General features: G+C 56.0%; 3 protein-coding genes across 3 annotated transcripts in view; all 3 read right to left on the bottom strand.

The window, feature by feature from the left end:
- On the bottom strand, positions 1–2,501 carry PTF1A (pancreas associated transcription factor 1a). The gene is given in 3 exon segments (XM_029077677.1): positions 1–633; positions 1,716–2,240; positions 2,243–2,501. Coding segments are annotated over 3 exon segments (990 nt in total). The 3' UTR covers positions 1–427.
- A 15,771-nt stretch (positions 2,502–18,272) lies between these two features.
- Positions 18,273–27,649, bottom strand: MSRB2 (methionine sulfoxide reductase B2). The gene is made up of 5 exons (XM_029078138.1): positions 27,562–27,649; positions 25,775–25,872; positions 23,812–23,888; positions 20,424–20,571; positions 18,273–18,788 (listed from the first exon to the last, which is right to left on the bottom strand). The coding sequence occupies exons 1-5, from the start codon at positions 27,647–27,649 to the stop codon at positions 18,690–18,692; spliced, it is 510 nt and encodes a 169-aa protein (XP_028933971.1). The 3' UTR covers positions 18,273–18,689.
- The window catches only part of ARMC3 (armadillo repeat containing 3), a 153,005-nt gene continuing 150,915 nt past the window's right edge, over positions 25,786–27,875 (bottom strand). The window contains exon 20 of the mRNA XM_039913888.1: positions 25,786–25,872. The gene's annotated coding sequence lies outside the window, so the exon portion shown is untranslated. The remainder of the gene's footprint in view (positions 25,873–27,875) is intronic.

A 27,875-nucleotide genomic window follows, 5' to 3' on the forward strand; every position in this document is an offset into this window, starting at 1 on the left:
TCGGATTTATTGACCACGCGCAAGACCCGTCCGTCTTCTGGTAATAAGTGACAGTCCGGGTTCAGGGGAAAGTCTTCCCCCCGCCCCCTCGCAGGAGCGCACTCCCGAAAGGTGCTAAGGGATTAGGCACTATTGCATATTTTTTTAAAAAAAAACCAAAAACAAACCAAAATCAAGATAAATTAGATAAAATTTTGCATTTTACAAAAGACCATTCGAGTTCATCCAGTCTACTGGGCAATAAATAGATAAATAACAAACTGTTGATTGCCTTTAGAAAAATTTGCTTCTTAAATTACATTTATAATAGAGCTATGCCCACGCACGCACTGACTCACACACAGACACATCCGCACTCACACTCACGCACACACTGGTCCCCACCCGCAAGCAGAGGCCCGAGGGGTCCAGCCCCGCCCCACCGCTCTCAAGAAGCGCAGGGCAGGGGCGGTTCGTTCTCGATGTTGTTGAGCGAGGGGGTTTTGACGTTGAGTTTCCTGGGGTCCTCGGGAGTCCACACTTTGGCCGTGCGGATGATATTTTGTTCCTTGAGTTGCTTTTCGTCTGTCCAGGAAAGGGAGTGACCGGCCAGGGGCGGGAGCCCGTAGTCGGGGTCGCTGGGAGAAGCGGAGCCTGGAAGGGACGGAGGGAGGGACGGAGGGAGGGAGGTGGTGTGTGGGTATCATGAGTGGCCAAGAGACAGTCAGTCAAGGAGAGACAGACAGAGAGAGACAGACAGAGAGACGGTGAGTGGCTCTCCCCACCGGTCCTTCCTCGAGCCCCGCAAGAGAGTCTGCGGGAGCAGAAGGGTGAGCGCAGTTTCTAGACGGGGAGCCCGTTGTGGGGTAGGGATTGCCTCTATTGCCGAACTGTACTTTCCAAGCGCTTCGGACAGTGCTCTGCACAGAGTAAGGGCTCAATAAATACGACTGGATGAGTGAAGGAAGGGCCCGCGCGGAGAGTCTGAGCCTCCTGCCGGCCTCCCCTTTCCCTCCGCTTCTCCCTTTGGGTTCCGCGGGCCTTTGCCGTCCCGGGCAAGGGAGCGCCGACGGACAGGTGTGTGCGCGACCGTGTACCTCTGGGTCCGTGTGTGCGCGACCGTGCGCCTCTGGGTCCGTGTGTGCGCGACCGTGCACCTCTGGGTCCGTGTGTGCGCGACCGTGTACCTCTGGGTCCGTGTGTGTGCGCGACCGTGCACCTCTGGGTCCGTGTGTGCGCGACAGTGTACCTCTGGGTCCGTGTGTGTGCGCGACCGTGCGCCTCTGGGTCCGTGTGTGCGCGACCGTGTACCTCTGGGTCCGTGTGTGTGCGCGACCGTGCGCCTCTGGGTCCGTGTGTGCGCGACCGTGTACCTCTGGGTCCGTGTGTGTGCGCGACCGTGCGCCTCTGGGTCCGTGTGTGCGCGACCGTGTACCTCTGGGTCCGTGTGTGCGCGCGTCCTCTCGGCCGCGGGGGCCTCGGCCGGCTGCCCTCGTGTGTCCCTGTGTGGGCGGCTGTGTCTGTCCTTTGAGTTTTCGAGTGTGGGTTTTTGATTTTTCCGTCGGCCCACCCATTGGGTCTCCAGGCCGGTGTGTGCCCCCCCGGGGGGTGCCGGCGTGTGCTTGTCAGCCCCAGGCTCGGCCTGTCCCCTGCTCCAGGGCCCGGGGTCCGCGCCCGGTGGATTCTCCCCCCTCCCCCCGGCCCGGGGGGTCCCGGCCGGGCCGTCGGTGACTTACGGGTGGCCCGGTGGCAGATGATGACCTTCCGGGCCTGTCCGGCGGGGCCGTCGGCGCCCGGGCCCCCGTCGCCCCCGGCCCCCGTTGCGCCCCCCGCGCCGCGCAGGGGCAGGTCGGAGCGGACGAGCTCGCTGAGGAAGTTGATGTAGCCGATGGCGAGGCGCAGCGTGTCCACCTTGGACAGCCGCTTCTCGTAGGGCAGCGTGGGGATGTGCGAGCGCAGCCCCTCGAAGGCGTCGTTGATGGACTGCATGCGCCGCCGCTCCCGCACGTTGGCCGCCTGCCGCAGCTGCTGCAGCTCCGCCTCGGAGCGGCCCCGCCGCCGCCGCCGCGACGCCCCCGCCGCCCCGGACCCGCCGCCGGGAGACGGAGCCCCGGGCCCGGAGCACGGGCAGCCGGGACCCGCCCCGGGCGGCAGAGGCGGCAGAGGCGGCGGGGAGGCCCCGGGGGAGCGGGGGAGGCCGCCGCCGCCGCCGCAGCAAGCGCCGCCGCCGACACCGCCGCCGCCGCCGCCAGGGGGCGCTCCGCAGCCCGGGCCGCGCCGTCGGGGCCGCGGGGCGCGGGCGCGAGGCGCGCGCCGTCGCGGGGGCGGCGGTCCTGCAGCCCCGGGCCCGGCAGCAGCGCCGCCTCGGCCCCCGGCCCGGCCGCCAGCAGGAGCAGCTCGTCGCCGTCCTCCGGCGGGTCCCGGGAGGAGGACCGGTCCGTGAAGAAGTCCTCGTCGTCGAAGTAGGGGGACGGGAAGGCGTCCAGCCCCCCGGGGAAGTGCTCCAGGAGCATCGCGTCCATGCCGCCGCCGCCGCCGCCGCCCTCCCCCCCCCCCTCCTCCTCCCCCGCCGCCGCGCCCCCCTCCCGGCCGGGGGCTCCCGCTGCGGGCCGCGGCCGCCGCCTGCGCTGGGGAGGCCGGTGGCGGCGGGGCTGGAGCGGCGGCCCGGCACGCGAGGCCTCTTATAGGAACATCCCCGGGCGCGTGCCGGGGCCCCGCCGCCGCAGCCAATCCCGGCGCGCCGCCCCGCCCCGCCCCGCCCCGCCCCGCCCCGCCCGGCCCCGCCCGGCCCCGCCCGGCCCGGCGGGGGGCAGCCCCGCGCGCCGCACCTAGCCGCGCTCCCGCCGGGGGGGAGGGGGGAGGGGCGGGGCCGCCGCCTCGCCCTCGCCTATTGTACCTTGCGCGCGGCCCCGCTGGGCCACCTGCTGGGAGCGACGCTCCTCCGGGCCCGACGGCCACAGCCCCGCTCCCGCTTCGCCCCAGGACGGCCCCTGGGCAGACCCCGCTCCGGCCCTGCTCAGCCCTCGCTCCGTCCCTGGTCCACCCTCGGTCCGTCCCTGGTCCACCCTCGGTCCGTCCCTGGTCAGCCCTCGCTCCGTCCCAGGTGAGGCCTCGTTCCGTCCCTGGTCAGCCCTGGCTCAGTCCCTGGTCAGCCCTCGATCCGTCCCTGGTCAGCCCTCGATCCGTCCCTAATCAGCCCTCGCTCAGTCCCTGGTCAGCGCCCTGTCCGTCCCTGGTCAGCCCTCGGTCCGTCCCTGGTCAGCCCTCGGTCCGTCCCTGGTCAGCCCTGGGAAGTGGGTTTGGATGAGAGACTGTGCGCTCTACCTCCTGCCCCTCGCTGCGCCGCGCCTGGGGCTGCCGGGCCGGGGCCCGGTGGTCTCCTCTCCCCGCACTCGCTCCCGCTGCCCACCACCCGCCCAGGACGTGCCCCGGCCCCCCCGGGCCCGGCCCCGCACACAAAGCCCGAGGACCCCTCGTGTGGGGAGGCCTGGCGCCGAGGGGTCCCGGGCCCCTGGTGTCCGGGGTCGGGGAGGCTTGAGCCCCCTTAGTGGGAGATCCACGCCCGGCCTGGCCCACGAGGACCCTTCTCTCACCCCCCCCCCCCCGGCCGCAGGGGGAGATTAACCCGCACCGCGGCTCCCGTGCTCCCGCCCCCGGGGTTCGGGCACCCTAAGGTTGGCCTGAGGAGGGGTCTCGGCCCCGAGAGGTGGTCGAGCCCCCGAAAGGTAAAGAGGATGGGAGGGATGCTCCGCGAAGAGCTGGGCCGCCACACTAACCAGGAACGGGGCCCAGCGGGAACAGCTCGGGGCGCCGGGGGGGGGGGGTGTCCCGCTTTTAATCCCGGCCCTCCCTCTCGCCTACTGAGTGACCTTGGGCCATTCGCCTAACCGTCTCTGGACCTCGGCTCCCTCGTCTGCAAAATGGGGATTCAATACCTGCTCCCTCTTCGGCTTAGCCCGTGAGCCCCGTGTGGGACGGGGACCGGGTCCCACCTGAGTAATCTTGGCCATCGGTCGGTCGCATCAGGATGTGGGGAACAGGAGGAGGCCACTTCAGCAGGAGAACTGATTCTATTCTTCAGCTTTGCTTTGGGTTGTGCCTGGGAGCCTTGGAGGCTGCCCTTAATAGTCAATCAGTCTGCCAATCAATGGTATTTATTGAGCTCTTAATGTGGGCAGAGCAGTATACTAAGCATTTGGAAGAGCACAGTACCACAGAGTTGGTAGAAACGATCCCTGCCCGGCACGTGATAAAGGGTGCCCCAGAGACTGTGTAAATGCCATAGTTATTACTGTAGGAGACAGGGCTCCTACCTTAAAATCCCGCTCCTTCGACTCCCCGCGAAACCGTTCTGACAGAGAAGGCTGCTTAGACTGGCCTTTCTTAAATTTATCCCGGACAGAAATCTGGTGCCAAGCAAGATCTCAGGTGAGATTTATTCCTTTTTATCTTGAAACGGATCATTGTCTTAAGACTCCCTTTAGAATTTATGTACCAGGAGAAACCCTCTCTCTTGTGGGTCTTCTCTCCCCCGAGCAGCACACCAAGCAGCACACGGAGGAATTGATTCCCTGCTTGGGAGTCGGGTGAGGTTCAGGTGACGGTAGACCACAAGACGGTATTTGGGAGCTAACAGCCAATCTTCAAACCATCTGAAACTTTAACTTTCCAGAAGGAGAAGTAGGAATGTTGTACTCATCCAGTCTGAGCACAGTCACCCGCTGAGCTCTTTGGCTATTTTGGTAGCCACAGCCTTAAGTTATGTATTATAGATTATTTATTTGTATTAATGTCTATCCCCACCATCCACCCAGACTGTAAGCTCTCAGTGAGCAAGAAACGTGTCTGCCAACTCTTGTCTCCAAAGCGCTTAATAAATACGATTGATGGATGAATGGATTGACATGGAAGGTGTCGGAAAGAGTCATCACCCTTCTGTCTCAGAGATATTTAATGTAATGAAAAGTGGCTACTAAATACAGGAGGTGTCAAGTGACTAAAATACATGCAGCTTTTTTTTTTCCTCCCCACAGTACAAGCCAAGGAAAAACTTAAATTCAGGATGGGATGTTGTCATCTGCAGAATAATCCCAGGAGGAAATGAAAAGGTAGGAAAAATCTGAGTTTTTCCATTTCATTCATCATTCTTCCTTTGTCAGTAAGGTCCTTGAGGGCAGGGATTGTTTCTACCAACTCTGTTGTATTCTGCTCTCCCAAGTGCTTAGTATAGTGTTCTGCCCATATTAAGCACTCAATAAATACCATCGATTGATTGATTATGACCGGCAGTCTCCAAGGCTCCAGAAACGCCCCCAAACTGAAGAGTGGAATCAGTTCTCCCGTTGATGGCCCCCTCCTGTTCCCCACATCCTGATTTGACAGGCGGACGGCCTTGTGCCCCAGCGGGATCCTTTCCACCCCCTGCATCTCCACGATATAATCTCTGGTGCCTGCACAGGATTTGGGAAACACTGGATTCAAATTTCCCCTTGGGCCTTTGGGAAGGGGACTAGGTCACTCCATCCTGAATTCTCCAAGGCCCAGAGTTCTGCAGAATGGTACCAAGAATGGTTCGGTGTCTCCCTGTGGGCCGGGAATGTGTCTGTTATATTGTTGTGCTATACTCTCCCAAGTGCTTAGAACAGTGCTGTGCATGCAGGAAGCGCTCAATAAATACGATTGATTGATGGATGGATGGATTGATTGGGCTCCCTGACGGTTGAAAGAGGAGCCCATTTGGACCAGTTTCCTTTTTAACCGTTAGTCCTCTCTTCCCAACGCCCCCGGGAACAGTGGATTTGGCCAGCGCGCCCACCCCCTTCCCCCCATGAGGGCAAACCTTCTCTGCTCTTTCCCTGGACCGCTTTGGGGACATAAAGTCGGGGACAGGGAGACAAGTGAGTCGAGGGGGATGAACTTTTTCAGGCCCCCGAGGGAACGGGTAGAGCCCCGATGCTGCCTTTAACAGGGCTCTTGGTCATATTTCTTGCACTGTGGTGTCAGGCGAGGGGCTGACCCCAAGGGGGATCAGGAATGGGCGGGGAAGGCAGCAGCAGGCGCGGCTGTGGGAGCCGGGCTCCTTTTTTCCTGGGTATCTGTTAAGCGGTGACTCTGTGCCAGGAACCGTACTGAGCACTGGGGTAGGTAGATAGAAGCTAATCAGGTCGGACTCAGTCCACGTCCCCCAGGGGGCTCACGATCTCAATCCCCGTTTTCCAGATGAGGTCACTGAGGCCCAGAGAAGCGAAGTGACTGGCCCCAGCTCACACGGCAGACGAGTGGCAGGGTCGGGATTGGAAGCCGGGTCCTCCGCCTCCCAGCCCCGGGCTCTCTCCGTGGGGCCGCGCTTCTTTCTCTTCTCCTTCCCCTCCCTCCCCGGCTCCCGGTGTCCTGGCCGGGTGGTGGGGCAGAGGGGGTCGGGCAGGGGCACGGTGGTGGCCCGTGGATCCCGGCCGGAGGGCGCCGTGAGTCCGTGCCCTCGGGCCGGCCCCGAGCCGGCTCCCCCGAAGGGGCAGAAAAGAGGAGATGAATAAGTAACTCGAAGGAGGCGGGGGGACCCCGGGCCGGAGCTGGTACCCGAGGCCGCGCCGGAGACGCCCGGTCCCCGGCCCCCTTCCAGGCCCCGCTCACCGCGCCGACAAACCCCTCGGTGTGCGGCGGGGGGCGGGGGCCGGGGGCCGGGGGCCGGGGGCCGGGGGCCGGGACCGGGCTGCAAGCTGCGGTGTCGGCCGCGTCCATGGGAATCCCGACACTTGTGTGCGCGGGCGGGGGGTCGGGGGGGCCGGGGGGGACCGGGGGGGGGGGGGGGCCGGAGGGGCCGGGGGCGGCAGCGGGTGGAACCAATGAAGCGCCCCCGCCCCGCAGGCGCCCGGCGAGCCCAACGACGCGGGGGAAATGGGCGCCCCCCGCCCCCGTCCCCGCCCCCCCAATACAATTTCGGCATCTGGACGGCAACCAGACCCTTCCCCCCGCCGGGCGCCCCCCCGCCCCCCGGCGAGCGCGCGCGCCGCGCCCCCGCCCCGCCATCAGACGGACCCAGTCCTCCACAAGGACTGGCCCGGTTGGGTTGGGCCCCGAGGCCCGGCCCGGCCCGTCCGGTGCGGTCCGGTCCGGTCCGGTCCTGCGGGGTCGGGTCGGGTCGGGTCCGGTCCCGGCGCGGCTGGGCGCTGCTGGGCGCGGCTTGGCGCCGGTCTGCGTGCAAGCTGCAGGATGGGCCGCTCCATGGGAATCTCGCCACTTGTGCGCGGCCGCCGGGGCCCGGCTTTCAGCACGGACACAATTCAGCAAAACGCTCAATGAACATTATAAATGACGGGCGGTCGCTCTGCAGATTGCCTGGCAAATCAAATTATATGGTCACTCCCGCCGATTGCCACGGGCTGGCGAACGGGAACAGGTATTTGCTGGCTCCCCCACCCCCCGTCCTGCTTTCTCTTTTATAAAAAATGTATTTATTACGGGGCGTGTGTGTGTGTGTGTATGTGTGGGAAGGGGCTGAGGGGGGAGGCTCAAGTCACCCCCCTCCATACACACACACACATACACACACACACACACACGCATCCCCTCCGAGATTGGGGGACGGGCCCTGAAAGGCGGAGTTGAATGCTCAGGCCCCTCGGAGGGCGCGGGCCGCGGCGGAGATGGAGGCTGAGAATCCGGCCTCCCCCTCCAGAGCAGCAGGGAAGGGCGGCGGGGGGGGGGGGGGGGGGGGATCCGTCCCCCTCCCCCGGCCCAGACCCAGGCCCACCCCGGACCCATCCTCGGAGCCCGTTAAAGGCCCTCGGGTGCCGTGGGGCAGGGCAGAGGGGCAGGGGGCGAAGCAGAGGGGAAAGGCCGGGAAGGCTCCGAGACAAGGAATCTGGGGCCCTCATTAGGAGGCAGTGAAGACGACGAGGGCGTGAGGAAGGGGAAGGGAGGGGCGAGAAGAATGGGAAACGGCCTGGCCGAGTGGGAAGACATCTAGGACCCGGGTTCTCATTCCTTCCCCGTCACTTAATAATAATTGTGGGGTTCATTAAGCGCTCACTACGTGCCGGGCGCTGGGGTGGACACGAGTAAATCGAGCGGGACGCGGTCCCCGTCCCACGTGGGGCTCAGCGTCTCAATCCCCACGTTGCCGATGAGGTGACTGACTGAGGCCCAGAGAAGTGAAGTGGCTTACCCAAGGTCACACAGCAGCAAAGTGGCCGTGACCTCGGGCAAGTCTTTTCAACTTCTGCGGGCCACCGTTTCCTCATCTGTAAAAAGGGGGCTAATCGCCGGTCCGCCCAGCCCCTTAGAGACTCTGTCCGCCCCGACCATCTCGCGTGGGCCCGAGGGCTCGGCGCATCGTCAGGGTTTACCGAATCCCGCCACGATGAGGAGGGTGAGGCGGGTGGGGATGCAGGGAGAGAAGGCCGGCGAGCACCCGGGGTCCGGCTCGCCCGGATGGGCAGGGGTCGGGGAGGGCGGGGGCCCCGGGGCCGGGAAGGGCCGCGGGCTCGGCGGGTCGTCAGGGAGGGTGCGGGGCCCGGGGCCGGTTGGCGGGAGGCGGCGGCGGCGGCGGCGGCGGCGGCGGCGGGGATCCCGGGGCGGCGCGGGGCTCTGGCCGTGGTGCTGAAGGGGAGCCGGTGGGCCCGGCCCCGCCCGGCCCGGGGACTCACCTGGGGAGGCCCCGGGGGGGTGGGGGAGAGATCTCTGAGAGACTTGGGAGAGATGAGAGCAGGTCCGGGGGCGCGGGGGAGGGGCAGGGGAGGCCCGGAGGACGTCCGGGGCGAGGAGGCCCCGGGGGGGAGTGTGGGGCGCAGCGCCGGCCCCGGGCTGTCCCTAGTCTGCATGCACACAGTAAGGGCTCGATAAATAGGATGGATGGATGGATGGACGGACGGACGGATTGACTGAAGGGTTCCGAGGAGGCAGGGCAGAGGGGCCCAGCGGGTCAACCTGGGCCGCAGGTCCTTCCCAGCAGTGAATCCCAGACCCGGGACAGACCGCGGGACGCTGGGCCCCAGGGTGAGCCCGGGCTCGGTTGGACCCCAGGGTGAGCCCGGGCTCGGCTGGGCCCCAGGGTGAGCCCAGGCTTGGCAGGACCCCAGGGATGCCCTGTGGCCACTAGAGCAGCTCCGCCTTCCACTGCCTCCTCCCCGACCCGCTGTGGGTTTTACCGCCCGCCCCGTGTCCGCCCCGTGCCGCGCGGGCCTCGGGGACCCAGCGGCGGGGGGTGACCGCCTCAGCAGTGGCCTCTGCCTCCCGTCAGCACAGAGGGCCCAGGAAGGGCCCTTCCCACCGCCCCCCGACGGGGTCTCCACCTAGCCCCCACTTCGGGGTCTGCCAAAATGTGGATCCTCAACCCACCCGCTGTCAACCAGGCCCCTGCGCCATGGCCAACGTGGCCACCCTGGGGCCCCGGCCAACGGAAACACGACTTCCCGTGGGCAGTGACCTTTCGGCCACCACCGGCTCTTCCCGAATGGCGGATCTGGCCTATCTCCCTTGAGTGCCTCTGGCGGCTGGCCCCGGGGGCTCGGCTGACGACGGGGAATTCAAGATGGCAGAGGCGGACAGATTGATTCTAATGAAAAGAATCTGAGGAGAGCGATGGGGAGGTCACGGCTCCCCCCGGCTCTCGGTCGGCAGGGGCGAGGGGCTTCATTCCTCCTAAGTTCACCGCTGTGCCAGCTGGGCTGTCCGCAGGCAACGTGGCGAAGGAACCCCCCGGCCTGGCCCGCCCTGCTGCGGAGCCGCAATCGGTGGCAGGGAGGGCTGCCGCAGCCGATTCCAAATCCTCTTCCGGGAGGGTGGCCTTGCCCCAGTGCCACTTGGCCCTACCTCCGGGGCGAAACCAGAGGGCTTTAACTCTCGCTTCTGGCCTTTTGTCCTTTTGCACTGTTGTTTGGGTGAGGATGCACCTGTTCCCTGGAATTGGAGCATCCAGGGTGGGCGCCGCTACCGCTGACATCCGGGCTGGCTTGGGCCCAGCGTCTCTTGGCTGAGCGGGCAGCCAGGGCCTCTTCCCTTCTGGTGGCCGCTTGCCAGAGCCGGGGAAGACTGCGCTGCGTTCCAGGCTTGGGAATCTGACTGTCGCGTGGACAAAGGCTGTGATGTGTTTCAGGCCGGGGAATCTGACTGTGTGGACAAGGACCGTGCTGGGTTCCAGACCAGGAAATCTGACTCTTGCATGACTGTGGTATCCTATGCCGAGCTTCTCTCCGTCTCCCAGGCCCGAGAGTCTCCAGGCCTGGTGCGGGCCGGGCCTCTCTAACCACCGAGGGCCGAGCTGCAGCAGTGCAGCCCTGCTGGAAGGAGAACGACCCTGGGATTCAGAGGACCCAGGCTGGAGTCCCAGCTCTACCACTGGCCTCCTGGGTGACCTAGGACAAGCCACTTAACCTTGGGGCCTCAGTTCCCTCACGTGTGAAATAGGGATAAACTAGATTGTAAAACCCAAGCGGGGCAGAGATGGTATTCCATCTGATAACTTTTTTTTTAAATGGTATTTGTTAATTGGTCGATCAATCTTATTTATTGAATGCTTACTATGGGCAGAGCACTCTACTAACCATTTAGGAGAATACACAACAACAGAATGAACAGATAACGTTCTCTGCCCATAACGAGCTCAGCACTTACTATGTGCCAGGCACTGTTCATTCATTCAATAGTATTTATTGAGCACTTACTATGGGCAGAGCACTGTACTAAGCGCTTGGAATGTACAGTTCGGCAACAGATAGAGACAATCCCTGCCCAATGACGGGCTCACAGTCTAAACGGGGAAACTCATCTTCCCAGCCAAACCCTGTCCTTTCCCTGTCTTTCCTATCACTGTAGACAGCATCATTTATGCACCTGTCTCACAAGCCCATACCCTTGGCATTATCCTTGAATCACCTGTCTCATTCAACCCGCAGAGTCAAACTGTCATTAAATCCTGTCGGTTCTACCTTCATAAGATCGCTAAAATGCATCCTTTCCTCTATGTCTAAACTGTTACTATGCTGATCCAAGCACTTTCCTATCCTGCCTTGACTACTGCACCAGCCAGCCTCCTCGCTGACCTCCCATCTCTCCTGTCTCACCCTACTCCAGTCCTCACTTCACTCTGCTGTCTGGATCATTTTTCTAAGAAAAGTTCAGTTCACATCTCCCCACTCCTCAAAAACCTCCAATGGTTGCACACTGACCTCCATATCAAACAGAAGCTCCTTACCAATGGCTTTGATGCATTCAATCACTTCACCCCTTCCTATCTTTCCTCACTGATTTCCTACTGCAACCCACTCCAAACGCTTTGCCAACCTACTCACTGCACCTCGACCCCATCTATCTCGCTGCCCACATCCTTTGCCCACATCCTGCTTGGAACTCCCTCCCTCTTCATATCCAATAGACCACCACTCTCCCCACTTTCAAAGCATTATTAAAATCACATCTCCTCCAAAAGGCCTTCCCCAGCTAAGCCCTCATTTTCCCCACACTCTCTCCCTTCTATGATGCCTATACACTTGGATCTGTAGCCTTTAAGCACTTGATATTCACCCCACCTTCTGCCCCACAGCACTTGCATATCCATAATTTAATATCTGTCTCTTTCTCTAGAAAGTGAACTCCTGGTGGGCAAGGAATGTGTCTACCAACTCTGTTGTACACTCACCCAAGCATTTAATTCAGTGTTCTGCACATAGTAAGTGCTCAATAAACACAATTGTATTAATATCATTATTATTATTATTGTTACCTGTCCTGTCCAAAAAACTGGTGGCAAAGCTAATGATTTTGCCACCATAATCCTAATTCGGAAAGGATGTGAAATTAAGGTCTATGTCCATTCCCACTCCTATCTTATCTCAACCACTGTTACTGCTTCTGCGCCGCTGTCAGCTCCTTCCAGGTCTCAGCTCTCCTATCGCTTGGCATCCTCCTCCTTTCCCCATTTTCTTTCTCTTTTCTCTTTCTTCTTGTTCTTGTTCCTCCCTCCATTCAATTTCCACCATCCCCATATGGCCATCTTAGCTCTGAAATAGATACAAGCTGATGAGTCCACATGGGGCTCACAGTCTTAGCCCCCATTTTCCAGATGAGGTAACTGAGGCCCAGAGAAGTGAAGTGCCTTGCCAAAAGTCACACAGCAGACAAGTGGTGGAGCTGGGATTAGAACCCAGGTCCTCGACTTGCTGAGCCTAGAGTAATAAATGCCATAGGAGCTGGAAAAGACACAAGTGCACAACCCAGAAGCTGGCAAGCTACCCAGTGCCTCAGTTAAGTGGATGAGGTAGTGGGCGGAGAGGAAGGTTTTAGGAGATTACCAGGGAATAGCCAGACGTGGTCCTTGCCCTCAAGTTTATTGTCAGATGGGGAAATTGGTAAAAACTGGAACCAAATTTAGCATCAGCTGTCTCTTTGAGGCCTGCTTTAGGACCTAAGGTCCCTACTACATGATAAATCCATCCATCAATCAATAGTATTTATTGAGCACTTACTGTAAGCAGAACACGGTGCTGAGAGCTTGGGAGAGAACAATGCAAGAATTGGTAGGCACGACCCCTGCCATGAGAAGCTTACAGTCTAGAGATAAAAAAGTCTCTTTCTCACCTTGACTCACTCATAATTTCACTTAGTCTGCGAGCCCCATGGGGGCTCAAGTTCTTAGTACAGTGCTCTGCACAAAGTAATAAATACCATCGATGATGATGATGGGAAAGGGACTGGTTCCAATCTGATTATCTTGTATCTACCCCAGCGTCTAAAACACTGCTTGACTGACACACAGTAAATGCCTAACACATAAAATAATAATAATAAGGAATAGCCAGTCCTTGTAGGGAAGGCTGCTGAAGCAATAAGGGGTTGTCCTTCTGGCTTGCAATTTATTTTGGGGTTTGCACTGGGGCTGCAGGCAGAGGTTTGGGGCCCTCAGAGCTCCACCTCCCTTCCCTCCCAGCTCAGCCCAGAACCTGCCTATCTCTGCTCCCAAGTTCCCAGAGAAGGGCCCAGGACAGGGATGTTTAGAGCAGCAGGCTGGGAGGGGCTTAAATGGAGGCAGCCTGTGCCCCCAACCTTCCACCCCTCCGAGCCACAGAGTGGAGGTCACCGGAGACCCCTGCCCCCCCCCAACCAGGCCAACCTGGAAGGAGACCTGCGGTGATTCCTCTGGCTTTAGGGCCTTCCCCTCTGAGCCATGGGGTGGGTTCTCCCTGCTTTCCCCAGTCGGGAGGAGAGGGAGCGCTCTGGCATCTTATTCCTGGAGAGCAGGGCTAGGGGATGAGTTCATTCATTCATTCAGTGAGTTGGCGTGACAACTGACTCCTCCTAATAATAATGTTGGTATTTGTTAAGCGCTTACTATGTGCCGAGCACTGTTCTAAGCGCTGGGGTAGACATAGGGGAATCAGGTTGTCCCACATGGGGACTCACAGTCTTAATCCCCATTTTACAGATGAGGTAACTGAGGCCCAGAGAAGTTAAGTGACTTGCCCACAGTCACACAGCTGACAAGTGGCCGAGCCAGGATTAGAACACACGACCTCTGACTCCCAAGCCCAGGCCGAGCCACTTGTCCTGGGCCCTTCTCTGGGAACTTGGGAGCAGAGATAGGCAGGTTCTGGGCTGAGCTGGGAGGGAAGGGAGATGGAGCTCTGAGGGCCCCAAACCTCTGCCTGCAGCCCCAGTGCAAACCCCAAAATCGCCCCTCTGCAGCCTGGACAGGTCGTGGCTGGGTCGGCCTCCTCTGGGCCACAGTCTAGCAGGCCCCAGCTCAGTCATGGTGGTTCCCCCTTCCAGGACCACTGTCCATCTGGTCAGTGGTTCAAGGGTGGGGCGAAGGCCCTGGGTTGGCTGGACCTGACTCCACTTCCCTTCGGCCCTCAGGACCACAGCAGCGAGAGACTCTGCCTCAGTACCCTACGCATCCCAAGGCCCAGAAGAGCGGCCGGCTTTGTCCTGCATCTCCCGGGATGTCACACCTCAGCCGTGAGCCCCGCTAGTCCAGAGAGACTCTGCCCCGGCTGCCCGGGTGGGATCAGTCCATGGCATTTACTGGGCACTTACTGTGTTAAGAGCACTGTATTGATCGCTTGAAAGAGTATACAGTAATAATGTTGATATTTGTTAAGCGCTTACTATGTGCCGAGCACTGTTCTAAGCGCTGGGGTAGACATAGGGGAATCAGGTTGTCCCACATGGGGACTCACAGTCTTAATCCCCATTTTACAGATGAGGTAACTGAGGCCCAGAGAAGTTAAGTGACTTGCCCACAGTCACACAGCTGACAAGTGGCCGAGCCAGGATTAGAACACACGACCTCTGACTCCCAAGCCCAGGCCGAGCCACTTGTCCTGGGCCCTTCTCTGGGAACTTGGGAGCAGAGATAGGCAGGTTCTGGGCTGAGCTGGGAGGGAAGGGAGATGGAGCTCTGAGGGCCCCAAACCTCTGCCTGCAGCCCCAGTGCAAACCCCAAAATCGCCCCTCTGCAGCCTGGACAGGTCGTGGCTGGGTCGGCCTCCTCTGGGCCACGGTCTAGCAGGCCCCAGCTCAGTCATGGTGGTTCCCCCTTCCAGGACCACTGTCCATCTGGTCAGTGGTTCAAGGGTAGGGCGAAGGCCCTGGGTTGGCTGGACCTGACTCCACTTCCCTTCGGCCCTCAGGACCACAGCAGCGAGAGACTCTGCCTCAGTACCCTACGCATCCCAAGGCCCAGAAGAGCGGCCGGCTTTGTCCTGCATCTCCCGGGATGTCACACCTCAGCCGTGAGCCCCGCTAGTCCAGAGAGACTCTGCCCCGGCTGCCCGGGTGGGATCAGTCCATGGCATTTACTGGGCACTTACTGTGTTAAGAGCACTGTATTGATCGCTTGAAAGAGTATACAGTAATAATGTTGATATTTGTTAAGCGCTTACTATGTGCCGAGCACTGTTCTAAGCGCTGGGGTAGACACAGGGGAATCAGGTTGTCCCACGTGGGGCTCACAGTCTTAATCCCCATTTTACAGATGAGGGAACTGAGGCACAGAGAAGTGAAGTGACTTGCCCACAGCTGACAAGTGGCAGAGCCGGCATTCGAACCCATGATCTCTGACTCCAAAGCCCGTGCTCTTTCCATGCTGCTTCTCCAACTGAGTTGGAAGACACGTTCCCTGCCCACAACAAACCTACGGTCCAGAGATGAGCTTACGGTCTAGAGGATAAAGGGGGTCTTCTCCAAATCGTAAATAAAGGTGTTTCCTACCTCTCTCTCTTCGCCGGGAGGCCTCGCAGTGCCTTTTTCCTGTCCAGCGCTTCAGCCGTCCAGCCTCTTTGGCAGTACTGGCTCCGCCCCCTGCTGGCCACCTGGTGAAAGGCCGCCGGGCTGCCGGATGGGCTTCTCTCCCCGCCGACGCAGGTGGAGCCGGAGTCCGAGGCCATCAATCAATCAATCAATCAATCGCACTGACTGAGCGCTTACTCTGAGCACAGCACTATACCGAGCCCTTGGGAGAGTACAATGTAACAGTTGGCAGACACGTTCCCTGCCCACAACGAGCTCGGGAAATCAAATTGGGCGCTCACTGTGTGCAGAGCACTGTACTTGACGCTGTTTATTGCCATTGTTCTTGTCTGTCCGTCTCCCCCGATTAGACTGTAAGCCCGTCAAACGGCAGGGACTGTCTCTATCTGTTGCCGACTTGTTCATCCCAAGCGCTTAGTACAGTTCTCTGCACATAGTAAGCGCTCAATAAATACTATTGAATGAATGAATGAATACTGAGCACGTGGGAGAGTCCAATCAATGTAACAGAACTGGTGAGACACTCTGCCTGCCCACACAGAGCTTCCGGTCCAGGACGGTGGCAGGACTTGGCTGCCTTAGGGCCGGTGATGGACGGGAAAGTAGGCGCTGCTGGCCGAATCCCGGATCAGCCCCAGCTTTCCCCACGCTGGACTGGAAGCTGGTTGTGGGCAGGGAATGTGTTTGTTGTATGGTTCTACTATACTCTCCAGCGCTTAGTACAGTGCCCTGCACACAGTAAGCGTTCAATAAATACGACTGACTGACTGTCCACCAAAGCCCCAGAAGGCTGAACAGGGCTAGGCCAGTCTATGACTCCAGTGTCTGTCCCGGGACTCGCCCGGCCCTCATCCCGGGGTGTGTGTGTGTGTGTGTTTCTCTGATGGCCAGACAATGACAATAATAATTTTGGTATTCCCTGATAATAACAGCAATAACGGTGATAATACTAGTAGCAATTATGGCATCTGTTAATAATCATGGAATTTAACACACTAGTATTTATCAATATTAAAAGTTGCAGTATCTGTTAATAACTGTGGTATCTGTGGGTAAGGCTAGTCATAACTATGGCATTTAATAACAGTAGTAATGACAATAATGATAATCGTGGTATTTGTTATTCTCTCTGTGCCAAACACTATTTTAAGCACTGGGGTAGCACTGGGAGTTAGGAGACTCGGGTTCTGATTCCAGATCCACCACTTCCCTGCTCGGTGACCTCGGGGAAGCCACCTGAAACTTCTCTATGCCTCCGTTTCCTTACCTATAAAAGAGGGCTTAAATACCCGTGCCCCATCGTGGGTAAACGGCCACGTCTCCACTGGCCCTCAAAAGGCGGACCGCCCGCCCCCGGGGAAACGGGGCTGGTGCCCGCTAGGCCCAACAAGCACGTTGTGCTCCCCGAGGCTGCGGGGGGCGGAGGAGGGGGCAGTGTCGGGGAGCCCGACGGCGCGGCCCGGAGGCTGGGCTGCCCTTTGCGGGAGCTGATGGCAAGGACTGTGCCTGTTCAGGCGCTTCCTACAGTGGTCGGTACACAGGCAACGCTCCACACGTGCAACCGGACGAACGAACGCAGGGAACGAAAGCACGGCCACGGTTTGCCCTTCTCCCCTGGGCCGAGCGGTCTCTGGCGCCCTCTGGTGGCCGGTGGGAGGCCTGGCACGTCCCGGCCCCGCCCCGCACGCAGACATGGATGACTCCTCCGCCCTCCCGCCCCCGCTAAGAACTTATATAATAATAATAATAATAATAATGATGATGACGCTATCTGTTAAGCACTCATTATGTGCCAGGCACTGCACCGCGCGCTGGGGCAGAGAGAGGAGCATCGGGGCGGACGCAGCCCCCCTCCCACGTGGGGCTCACCGTCTTAATCCCCATTTTACAGATGAGGTCACCGAGGCCCAGAAAAGCGAAGTGACTTGCCCGAGGTCACACGGCAGACACGTGGCGGAGCTGGCATTAGAACCCCCGACCTCTGACTCCCAGGCCCGCGCTCTAGCCACTAACACTATGCTGCTTCTCACCCCCCGCTTCTCCACGCACACACTCAGCACCCCGACACAAACCCTCTTGTACATCCACGCTACAGCGCTCACCCACTCACATACTTTTTAAAAAAATTCTGGTGTCTGTTAAGCGCAAGTCACTAACTTCTGTGCCTCGGTTACTTCATCTGTAAAATGGGGATTGACTGCATGTGGGCCATGGACTGTGTCCTACCTGATTAGCTTGTATCTACCCCAGCACTTAAAGCCAGCACTTAAATCCTCCCCTCCAAGAGCTGAACAAATACCAAAAAAATAAAAGTTGACTACCATGTAAAAAAATTACAGGGAGGGGAAGAGAACATGCAGATATGTACCTAGGTGCATTGGTGTTGGGGTGAGTGCTTGGAGGTCCAGACCCCTGCACTTAAGTGAAGCCGGAGGGAGGGAAAACAGGGTGGGGAGAGGAGAGACTAGTCAGGGAAGGTTTATTGGAGGAGACATGATTTTAATAGAGCTTTGAAGATGGGGTGAGTGGAGGTCTGTCAGATAAGAAGGGGGAGGTAATTCCAGGCAGGGTGAAGGAGGGATCCGCCCACAGTAAGCACTAAGTAAATACCACTGATTGATTGAATGGAGATTCCCATTTTTGCAAACCGATTCTAACTGACCATTCAAAGTGATTTTGGGGATCTGATCGGATATGGTCATGAGTGGCTGAAGGAGTCTTCCATTCCAGGGCACAGGGGTGTTATTCAGGGCCAGACTCCCCCCTGCACCTCAAGGGATAGCAGGGCTGTGCCCACCTCGGGCTGAAATCTGCCAGTTTCCTACCGGCCTCACGGAATTGCGTGGAGAGGCAGGGGCGAGGTCACATCTCCTCCAAGAGGTCTTCCTGATTAAGCCTCCTTTTCCCAGCTCCCTCTCCCTTCCACATGGATCCGTGACCTTTGGGCATTTGATATTTGCTCCATCCTCAACCCCACAGTACCTTATGTATCTTTAATTAATAAGTTACTTATTTCTAGTACAAATAAGCTAATGATTAGAGAACCTCCCTTCAAAAGAGATTTACATATATATTTATTTTTCCCAAATCTTTTCCATTTACAGCCAAATAATGCAGATTGTTTACTCCATGAGGGCAATTCAAAATTCATTTTCCTGTGTCTTGACCCTTTACAACTACCTGTTAACTGAAGACCACCTATAAACCTGCTTGCTGGAACTGACAGCACTGAAGCAAACAACTCATAAAATGTTTAGATGAAATGACTGATATTCTGGGTAAAGATTAAACATCCTTAAAGGTTCAGAACTAAAGAAAGGGAGTGAGCGGCTGGTGAAAATACTCTAACAGTGATTTAGCTTCAAATTTCCACATGCAAGCCTTTCAATCCAGTGCCTTTCGGGAAGAAGCATTCCTTGCAGGCCAGGGTGGGGTGGTGCGTCCAGAGAGCTCGAGTTGGCCTGCCTCTAACTCGGCTTAAAGGTCAGCGCGACGCTGTTGATACAGAACCGTTGTCCAGTCGGCGGGGGACCGTCGTCAAACACGTGGCCCAGGTGGGCCTCGCACTGTGGACCAGAACCCATCGTCAGACCCCTCCAGGGGACAAGTCTTCCCGTTCAGACAAAAACCAGGTGACAAGGGGTAACAGACAATGACTTTCCCCCTCTTCCGAGCCTGATCGAAGGCACATCTCCTCTAAGAGGCCATCCCTGACTAAACCCTGCTTTCCTCTTCTCCCACTCCCTCCACATCACCCTGACTTGCTTCCTTTATTCTCCACCCATCGCCTTCAAGCCCCAGAGTACTTATGTCCATATCTGTAATTTTATTTATTTATACTGTCTTATTTATTTATTTATTTATTTAGATTTATTTATACTGTCCACTCTAGACTGCAGACAGGGAACGTGCCTCTTATACTGTATTCTCCACAGTGCTTAGTATAGCACTCTGCACATGGTAAATGCTCAAAAAATACGATCGACTGACTGGCCGGTGCTAAGTGGGGTAGCCGCCTCAAGTCTGATGATTCAAGACAAGTGGCAAGAGCCTGCTGCTTCGATGCTTCATAAAGTCTTGGAGGGCGGGGTGGGGGTGGGGTGGTCTTTTTTTCTTTTTCTCCCTCTTCCCCCACCCTCACCAAGTGGTTCACCTAATCCTCTGGACTCAGCAGGCACCCAGTGCTCAACCCATGGAAGAAACCCAGTTTTGGCACTAAAAAGGCACTTGCCCACTGAAGGTTAGTATTTGAGATTAGCCCAATTTGCTGCTTCTGTTATGCCCAAATCAGGAGCTTGTGGTATCCCCATCTCCACTTTATACCAAGTCCTTATCTGAAAACGTTGGCTTCAAGATCTGAAGGAGCGTAAGACGGGTTAACCTCACAGGTGAAAGTTTCGTTAGTTTGGGTAAGGAACCTGCAGACTCTGCGGGGGAAAGCCAATTCTCCAAACTCAGTTGTCTGAGTTATCCTGTTAAGAGGCTCTTGGAAGAATCTGAGAATCGTGGAATGTGGGCTCTGTGAGCAGGGTGGATCTGATCACCAGCTGTCTGGGCCAGGGGAGTGGAAAGGTCCCCGTTTCCTGACCTGTCACAGAAGGAAGACCCGTGCAGGGCGGAAACTGGGTAGGAGACACAGGAACCAAAGGGCAGGGTGAAATGGGCCCTTTCTGGGATGGAGAAGCGTAAATAATGGGGTGCTCAGGAGATCTGTGGGATACCGTGTCAGTTGGGCATTTTCGCTTGCTGACATCCATTTCTGACAATTTGCCTAGGAGAGGCTTTTCATCTACTTCTTTATTCGCCTCACCCTCTTTTACTCTAACATCTGTTCCTGTAGGCCCTCTACACCTCCTTTGTCCTGTGGGCCCCAAAAATGACTACCCCATGGCTTCCCCATGTCCCCCTCCCTGCCATCAGGGACCCCATAACGCCAAACCCTCTTTATGCACCTTTTTACTTTTAAAGCTCGTTACCCATCTTTATCTTGCCAAGGCTGCAAGGTGTTGGGACAGGATGGGGCTGAGGTGTGGGGGGGCTTAGGGAGGCCCCTCCCAGGCCTCTTCCCCACCCGATCCCATCGCCCGTGACCGACGGGGCCTGTGACCCTTGGATAGATCTAATCCCCAACTGACTGAAACCGCAGTAGGAAGCAGCCCTCCCAGACCTGCACGCTCAGAGCAGATCCGAAGAAAACGCACCCTTTTGCAGACAACCTCGGTGCGAGCTAGGCCCAGGCTGTGGTCGGGCCTTCTCAGGATGCCAGTCTGGCTCTCATCGGTGCCCTGAGTCCCGTGGGCCTCCAGGAACGAAGGCCACCCAGTGCCAGAACAGAACTTCTTCTCTGAACTGGGGAAGAGACAATCGCAGTAGTCACCGAGGGGAAGGGGGACGGTTTCCACGATCAGATAAGAGCCCATTTCCCTCTTTCCTCTTATTTCCCTTTCTCCTCCCCAACAGCGCTTCCAACAAGAATCCTGCCCCCTGAATGTCCACCAGAGGCTGCCGGGTGGCTGGGTTCCTTGTGATTTTGACGGCGAAGTCGCTCTCAATCCTGAGGGGTTGGGAGATGGCCACCCCAGGAACACCCGGGGAGCTTGGTGCAGAGCCAGCTGCACCAAGGCAGTTCAAGGACTGAGCCTCTTAACTCCACAGGAAAAAAGGGGCCATGCGAGAAGCAGCATGGCCTTATGGATAGAGCTTGGGCCTGGGAGTCAGAAGGACTTGGGTTCTCATCCCGGCTCTGCCACTTGTCTGATGTGTGACCTTAGGCAAGTCATTTCACTCCTCCGGGCCTTAGTTACTGCAACTGTAAAATGGGGATTTAAACTGGGAGCCCGATGTGGGACAAGGACTGTGTCCAACCTAACTGGCTTGTATCTACCTCAGCACTTGTTAGAGTGCCTGACACAGGGCAAGCATTTAACAAATACCATAAAAAAATACAAAAAAAAAAAGACAAGTCCACAGTTGAGAATCTCCTCTGGGAGTGTATAACTCACTGTGCCGGGCACACTGATCCTTCAGAGAAACGGCCCCTCGACCCACTAGAATCCAGACATTATCTTTGTCACTTTTGACTCAGGGGGCCCCTTATCCTGCTCTCCTCACCCCTCAGATACCACGCCTCACATTCTGCAGAGGTCTGATAAGAATAATGGTAATAACAACAACAGTAATTAACAACAATGACACTTTAGTGCAGACTCTGTGCCAAGCGCTGTGCTAAATCCTGGGGTAGATACGAGATAATCCAATCAGGCATAGACCCTAACCCACATGGGGCTCTGCTCTCCTCAGAGGACACCACGAGGCCCAAGAGGGGAGAGGAAAAGGTGAGGGAAGCTAGGCAAATAGTCCTGAAAAATGAAAGGTGGAGAGAGCCCTTTCCCGAATTCCTCGAAGCTCCACACAGCACACCTGTCGGAGAGCAGGCTTGGGAAAGGTGCTGTTTCTAAACCACAAATCACATGGGGACTTTGGGGCCAAAGAGGGGAAAGATGGTCTTTCCTAGTCACTGAACCACGCAGTTCTCCTGCCTATCGTCTTAAGGTTTCTGGTGAATACACTGCATTCCACCCTATAGGCTCTGCTATGTGAGAGTGCAGAATGAAACCGCGGAGAAGATGATCGCTTTCTGTGTGTAGTAACGCTAGCTCCACAGAGCCACTTCATTCTGTACATTTTATAAACTCTTTCCCGAGATCAGAGCCCTCTCACAATTCTGGGTGGGTTAAATAAAGCCTTGGGAGAGTCCTACGATGCACATAAGACAGAAGTTCAGAAAGGATCTTCAGTTACTGGGAATAATCTCATCTCTATCTACCAGTGCTCTTTTCAAAAAAGTTTCCACTTTATATGTGGAAGGAACCCAATCCCAATCATTATTAATGAGTCTAACATTATAACAAAAGGCCAGTTTTTCCAAAATGGTCAGCTTCACGGCAAAATCATTTGTAGATGCTAATGAAAGAATCCAGTTACCTAGAGACTTGATTTCATTTACCCAACAATCAATAATCCCCATAAAATTTGCAAACACAAGAAAACAGAAAATTGAGGTGTGCAAAGTGACACCGTGGACGGGACTATTTGAGATTCTTTGATATCACCCTCAGATGACTGTGGGAAATTGGAAAAAATGAAGGTGAAAAATAGTATGGAACTTTGGCCTCTTCTTGTCTAGTTTATTTTTCTCTAGTGGCCCTCCTAGAGTGTTACTCTCAAGTCAGTGAGGGGAAAATGGATCTGAGGGGAGACCAGCTCAATCCTCTCTTGACGGCTCCTTGGGAACCTGTCTAACCAACTTTATTGTATTGTCCCAAGCGTTTAGTGCAATGCTCTGCAACACAAGCAGCGTTCCCTAGTAGACAGAGCATGGGTCTGGGAGTCAGAAGGACCTAGGTTTTAATCCCAGTTCCGCCAATTGCCCACTGCGTGATCTTGGGCATGTCACTTAACTTCTCTGTGCCTCGGTTATCTCATCTTTAAAATGGGGGTTAAGACGGTGAGCCCCACTGTGGGACAAGGACTGTTTCCAACCTGATTAGCTTGAATCTACCCCAGAGTTTAGGACACTGCCTGGCACATTTGTTTTAATGGTATTTGTTACGCGCTTACTATGTGCCAGGTGCTTAACAAATACCATAAGAAAAAGCGCTTAAACAAGCACTACTGATCGACTGATTGACCGCAGGGCCCGGATGCCCCTCAAGGCAGCACACGGGCACGGCAGTGCTGGAACCTGTGTGCACAAAGCCGAGAGGAGGGGATGGAGTCCTGTCTAATGTAGGAGTCTCAGCCTTCCTTCATTTATATTTTATCCTGAGCCAATTTAGAGGAGATGCAGGAGAAAGGAAAGCATCTTTGAACTTCTGAAAAACAGAACTTCAAAGGTGCTTTACTTCTCGTTTTCATCCACTCTCCTTTTTTAGACTGTTTCCTTGCGCGTCTAAACAACAAAGCCTTTGTTGTGAGACTGCTGATCCCGACTGACTTAAAAAGAGGCTTTGAAATCAAGAGACGATTAAACTTACTCTTACACTCACTTCTGATAGCAAAGGACTTCTGGGAATCTCTTTTCCTAAAATCCTTCATTTCCTCAATGAAGGTCTAAATTGGTTTGCTCGGGAAGGACTTCCAGTTTTAATTTCGAGGTCAAATATCCTGTCCTTCCTCCTATTTAGACTCTGCGCCCCATGTGGGACCGGATTATCTTATATCTGCCCCAGTGCTTGGCATACAGTAAGCACGGAACACATACCACAATTATTATTATTATATCAGCAAACTCCTCCTGAATTTTCCCTTCTAACTGGAAAAAATGTATTTCTTGCTAGAAGGCCATCAATAGCTATGCTTCCCCAGTACTAGGATACAAGAAAGGTTCATTTTAGGCTAAAACATGAGACGATCCTGATCAATTCTAAAAACAGTGGGCTGAAAGCCTGCTTAAATACATTCCCTCTTCTGCTCCGCTGCTGTTGGCAGCCTCAACCAAAACCCTGCTGCTAAAGTCCAAGACAACAGGCTCAGTGCCGCGAAAGCCGAATCCTGGATGCTCTCTGAGGGAGTTCCTTTGGGTCTTACCTGAACAGGGGCATATCACAGCACAAACAGTGGTACATTCCTCGTTCTGTGTTATTCAGATGGATCCCACTGAAAGGCTAAAAAGAAACAAAATTTCCCCATATACCTCTAACTTCAATCAATCAAAGGCATTTATTGAGTGCATACCGCGGTGCTGAGCATTATACTAAGAGCTCGGGGGAGAACAGTGTAATAGGATTGGTAGTCACATCCCTGCCCTCAAGGATCTTACCATCTAGAATGGAAGGAGTATGGAAGGCAGATGCTCATTTAGTTTGTGTCTTCCCCAGGCTCCTCCCAGATGAAGCTCAGAGGCTTCCAGAATTGACAACCCCCAAAAAGAAAATTTTAAAAAGCTAAAAATGGATGAGAATCAATCCAAATGGACTTACAACGTTAGTCGAGGGGACGGCATATGTATAAATAACCGACGGCACAGAGAGATTTTAGGCCACCAGAAACCAATCCAAAGCAGCAGTCGCAGTGGCTGCGGGGGTGACTTGGACTCCCTTGGAGTCTCAAGGAGGCTGAATTTCTCTCCCTCCACCGGCAGTACCCTATTGATTCTTGATTTTCTCTTGTGCATTTGTCCTTGTCTTTTACATTGTTTTCAATATTGTTTCATCGGTCCTTAGGTGTGTGGGACCATGCATTCTTTCCCAGCGCTTAAAACAGTGCTCTGCACACGGTTGGCACTTCATAAATATTATACCACTACTTAGAGCACGAGGGGACCACTCACACCTGCTCCTGGCCCTCTCTAAGTGGGGCAGGCATCAACACTACCGAACCTCTCCTGCCCATGATCGGAGACTCTCCAGCTCCTTTTTGTCTTTTGTTTGAAAGATTGGGCTCATCCTCTCAGAATGACCACCCCTCACAAAGGTGGGGGAGAAGCATTAGGCAAGCCGACCAGCCCAGCCCCTGCTGGTGAAAAAGTAGAAACAAAATAAACGATGGGACCTTGGCCACAAAGCCCACAGGAGTCAGCCAGCTGTCATCTGGACTCCACCAGGTCATTCAGTAGTATTTATTGAGCCCTTATTATGAGCGGAGCACTGTACTAAGCACTTAGAATGTACAATTCGGCAACAGATAGAGACAATCCCTGTCCAGTGATGGGCTCACAGTCTAAACGATGAAGATAAAGATCTCGGAGAAGCAGCATGGCCTAGTGGATAAAGCATGGGCCTGGGAATCTAACCTGGGCTCCACCACTTGTCTGCTTTGTGACCTTGAACAATAATAATAATGTTGGTATTTGTTAAGCGCTTACTATGTGCAGAGCACTGTTCTAAGCACTGGGGTAAACACAGGGGAATCAGGTTGTTCCACGTGGGGCTCACAGTCTTAATCCCCATTTTACAGATGAGGGAACTGAGGCACAGAGAAGTTAAGTGACTTGCCCACAGTCACACAGCTGACAAGTGGCAGAGCTGGGATTCGAACTCATGAGCCCTGACTCCAAAGCCCATGCTGTTTCCACTGCGCCATGCTGCTTCTCGTCACTGGGCTACTCTGTGCCTCAGTTACATCATCTGTAAAATGGCGATTGAGACTGAGCCCTGTGTGGGACAGGAACTGTGTCCAACCTGATTACCTCGTATCTACCCCATTGCTTGGTACAGTGCCGGCACATGGTAGGCGCTTAACTATTAAAAAAAAAAACCCAAACAAAAAAACCAACAAAAACCTCCAGGTCTTGTCTCCTCTATCTCACAATGAAGACCCTCTGAAAGTACAGGGACAGATAACAGTTGACTAGCTAACGAGGTGCTTAGCTGAATTTAAGGTGACCTCCTTTAGAGGGCAAAAGGATAAGGATAATGGCCAGCCAGCCACAGGCTTTGAAGAGGAATGTTTTCTCTGTGAATGCACTGGTTGGATTTCCAGCTCACTGGATGTGTATGGTGAAGGGTGCCTTCCCTCTGGATATTAGATGAATGACTTCTGAGTCTCTTACCGGCTCTGTTCCTTTTCCTCTGGTAACACAGTATTGCTCTGGAGTCAGTTTCTTTTTCCAGTCAGTGGTTGACTTGTGTTGAGTAAGAAAACATGTATCTTTAAATAGAAAGATCAAAAGGCCATAATTATGACTTTTGTTTACCTCCCTCTGATCATCAATCAATGGTCTTTATTGAGCGCTTACTTTAAAAAAAAAAAGGTATTTAAGTGCTTACTAGTGCCAGGCATTGTATTAAGCGCTTGGGTGAGTAAAATACAACAGAAATGAAAGAGATGTTCCCTGTCCACAAGCTTAGGGTATAGAGGGGGAGACTGACAGTAACATAAATAATTTACAGATAATGTATTTAAGTGCTATGAGACTGAGAGTGAATACCAAATGCCCCACTTTTCCTCATCTCCCACACCCTTCTGAATCACCCTGACTTGCTCCCTTTGCTCTCCCAACCCCCAGCCCCACAGCACTTATGTATATATCTGTCATTGTATTCATTTGTATTGATGTCTGTATGCAGAGCACTGTATTAGTACAACAACAAAGAGTGATATTTCCCCACCCACAAGGAGCTCACAGTCCTGAGGTGTGTGTGTGTGTTGGGGGAAACCCAGACATCAATACAAATAAATAAAATGTCAGAAATATATCTAAGTGCCATGGGGCTTAGGAGGCGGGGAGTTAGCCAAGGGGGGAAGTCAGGGCGATGCAGAAGGGAGTGGGAGATGAGAAGTGGGGCTTGGTCTGGGAAGGCCTCCTGGAGGTGGTGTGTCTTCGGTAAGGCTTTGAAGGAGGGGGGAGAGCGATTGTTTGGCGGCTGTGAGGAGGGAGGGCATTCTAGGCCGGAGGTAGGATGTAGGTCAGGAGTTGGTGGTGGGCCAGGGGAGAATGAGGCCCTGTGAGAAGGTTGGCACCAGAGGAGTGGAGGGTCGGTGGCGGGCCAGGGGAGAATGAGGCCCAGTGAGAAGGTTGGCACCAGAGGAGTGGAGGGTGCAGGCTGGGCGGGAGGAGAGCAGTGAGGTGAGGTAGGAGGTGGCAGGGGGACGGAGAGCTTTAAACCAGTGTGGCTCGGTGGAAAGAGTCTGGGTTTGGGAGTCAGAAGTCATGGGTTCGAATCCCAACTCTGCCACTTAGCTGTGTGACTTTGGGCAAGTCACTTCACTTCCTCTCTGCCTCAGTTCCCTCACCTGTAAAATGGGGATGAGGACTGTGAGCCTCACGTGGGACAACCTGATTACCCTGTATCTCCCCCAGCGCTTAGAACAGTGCTCTGCACATAGTAAGCGCTTAGCAAACGCCAACATTATTATTATTAAAGCCAACGGTGAAGGCAGAGCCCAGCCAGGCCGGGGCTGAGGGGAAAGCTTGGCCCCTGCCCCGGAGAATAATAATGGTGTTTGTTAAGCACTTACTATGTGCCTCGGACTGTTCTAAGCGCTGGGGCAGATCCAAGGTAATGAGGTTGCCCCTCGGGGGGCTCAGAGTCTTCTACAGTGAGGTAACTGAGACACCGCCAAGTTAAAGAACTTGCCCGAGGTCACCCGGCTGGCCAGCGGCGGGGCCGGGATGAGTAATAATAACAATACTCATAACGATGGTATTTGTTACGCGCTTACTATGTGCCACGCACTGTTCTGGGCGCGGGATTAGAAACGCTGACTCCCCCCCAAGCCCGGGATCGTTGCGCTAAGGCTCGCTTCTTGTCCGAGGAGGCCCGGGGGAGGGGGGGGGGGGGAGGACGGGGGCGCGCGGCGGGGGCGCGCCCTTGGCCCTTGCCCCCTTGACCTTACCTGCGGCCGAGCGTCCGGCCCTCGGCCGGGTCAGGCTCGCGCGCCCGCCCGCGCGCCCCCACCCCGCCCTGAGCACGCGCGCCAACATGCCGCCGCTCGCTCGCGCGCCCGCCCCGCCCGCTCGCGCGCCCCGGCCGCGCGCCCGCCCCGCCCACGAGCCCCGGCCGCGCGCCCGCCAGGCCCCAGGGAGGCCTCTCAACGCCCTGAGCCTGCGACGCCGGTGGGGAGCTCGGATCCCCCATTTCCCGGCCGAAAATCGGGGCGGGATTTTAAAATGGGGGCCCGTATGACGACCTCTCATCCTTCCACCCCAC

The sequence above is a fragment of the Ornithorhynchus anatinus genome, chromosome 13, assembly GCF_004115215.2.
Source record: "Ornithorhynchus anatinus isolate Pmale09 chromosome 13, mOrnAna1.pri.v4, whole genome shotgun sequence".
NCBI classification, from domain to species: Eukaryota; Metazoa; Chordata; class Mammalia; order Monotremata; family Ornithorhynchidae; genus Ornithorhynchus; species Ornithorhynchus anatinus.

Bases quoted from the DNA above. Each gene is read 5' to 3' on its own strand.
- MSRB2 (XM_029078138.1), bottom strand. From the start codon at position 27,649: ATGTTGGCGCGCGTGCTCAGGGCGGGGTGGGGGCGCGCGGGCGGGCGC. The intron at 23,889-25,774 runs GTAAGAGACTCA...GTTTCTTTTTAG, and splicing joins GAGGAAAAGGAACAGAGCCG to CCTTTCAGTGGGATCCATCT. The intron at 18,789-20,423 runs GTGCGTTTTCTT...TCTGGTCCACAG, and splicing joins CCGAGGTTGTCTGCAAAAGG to TGCGAGGCCCACCTGGGCCA.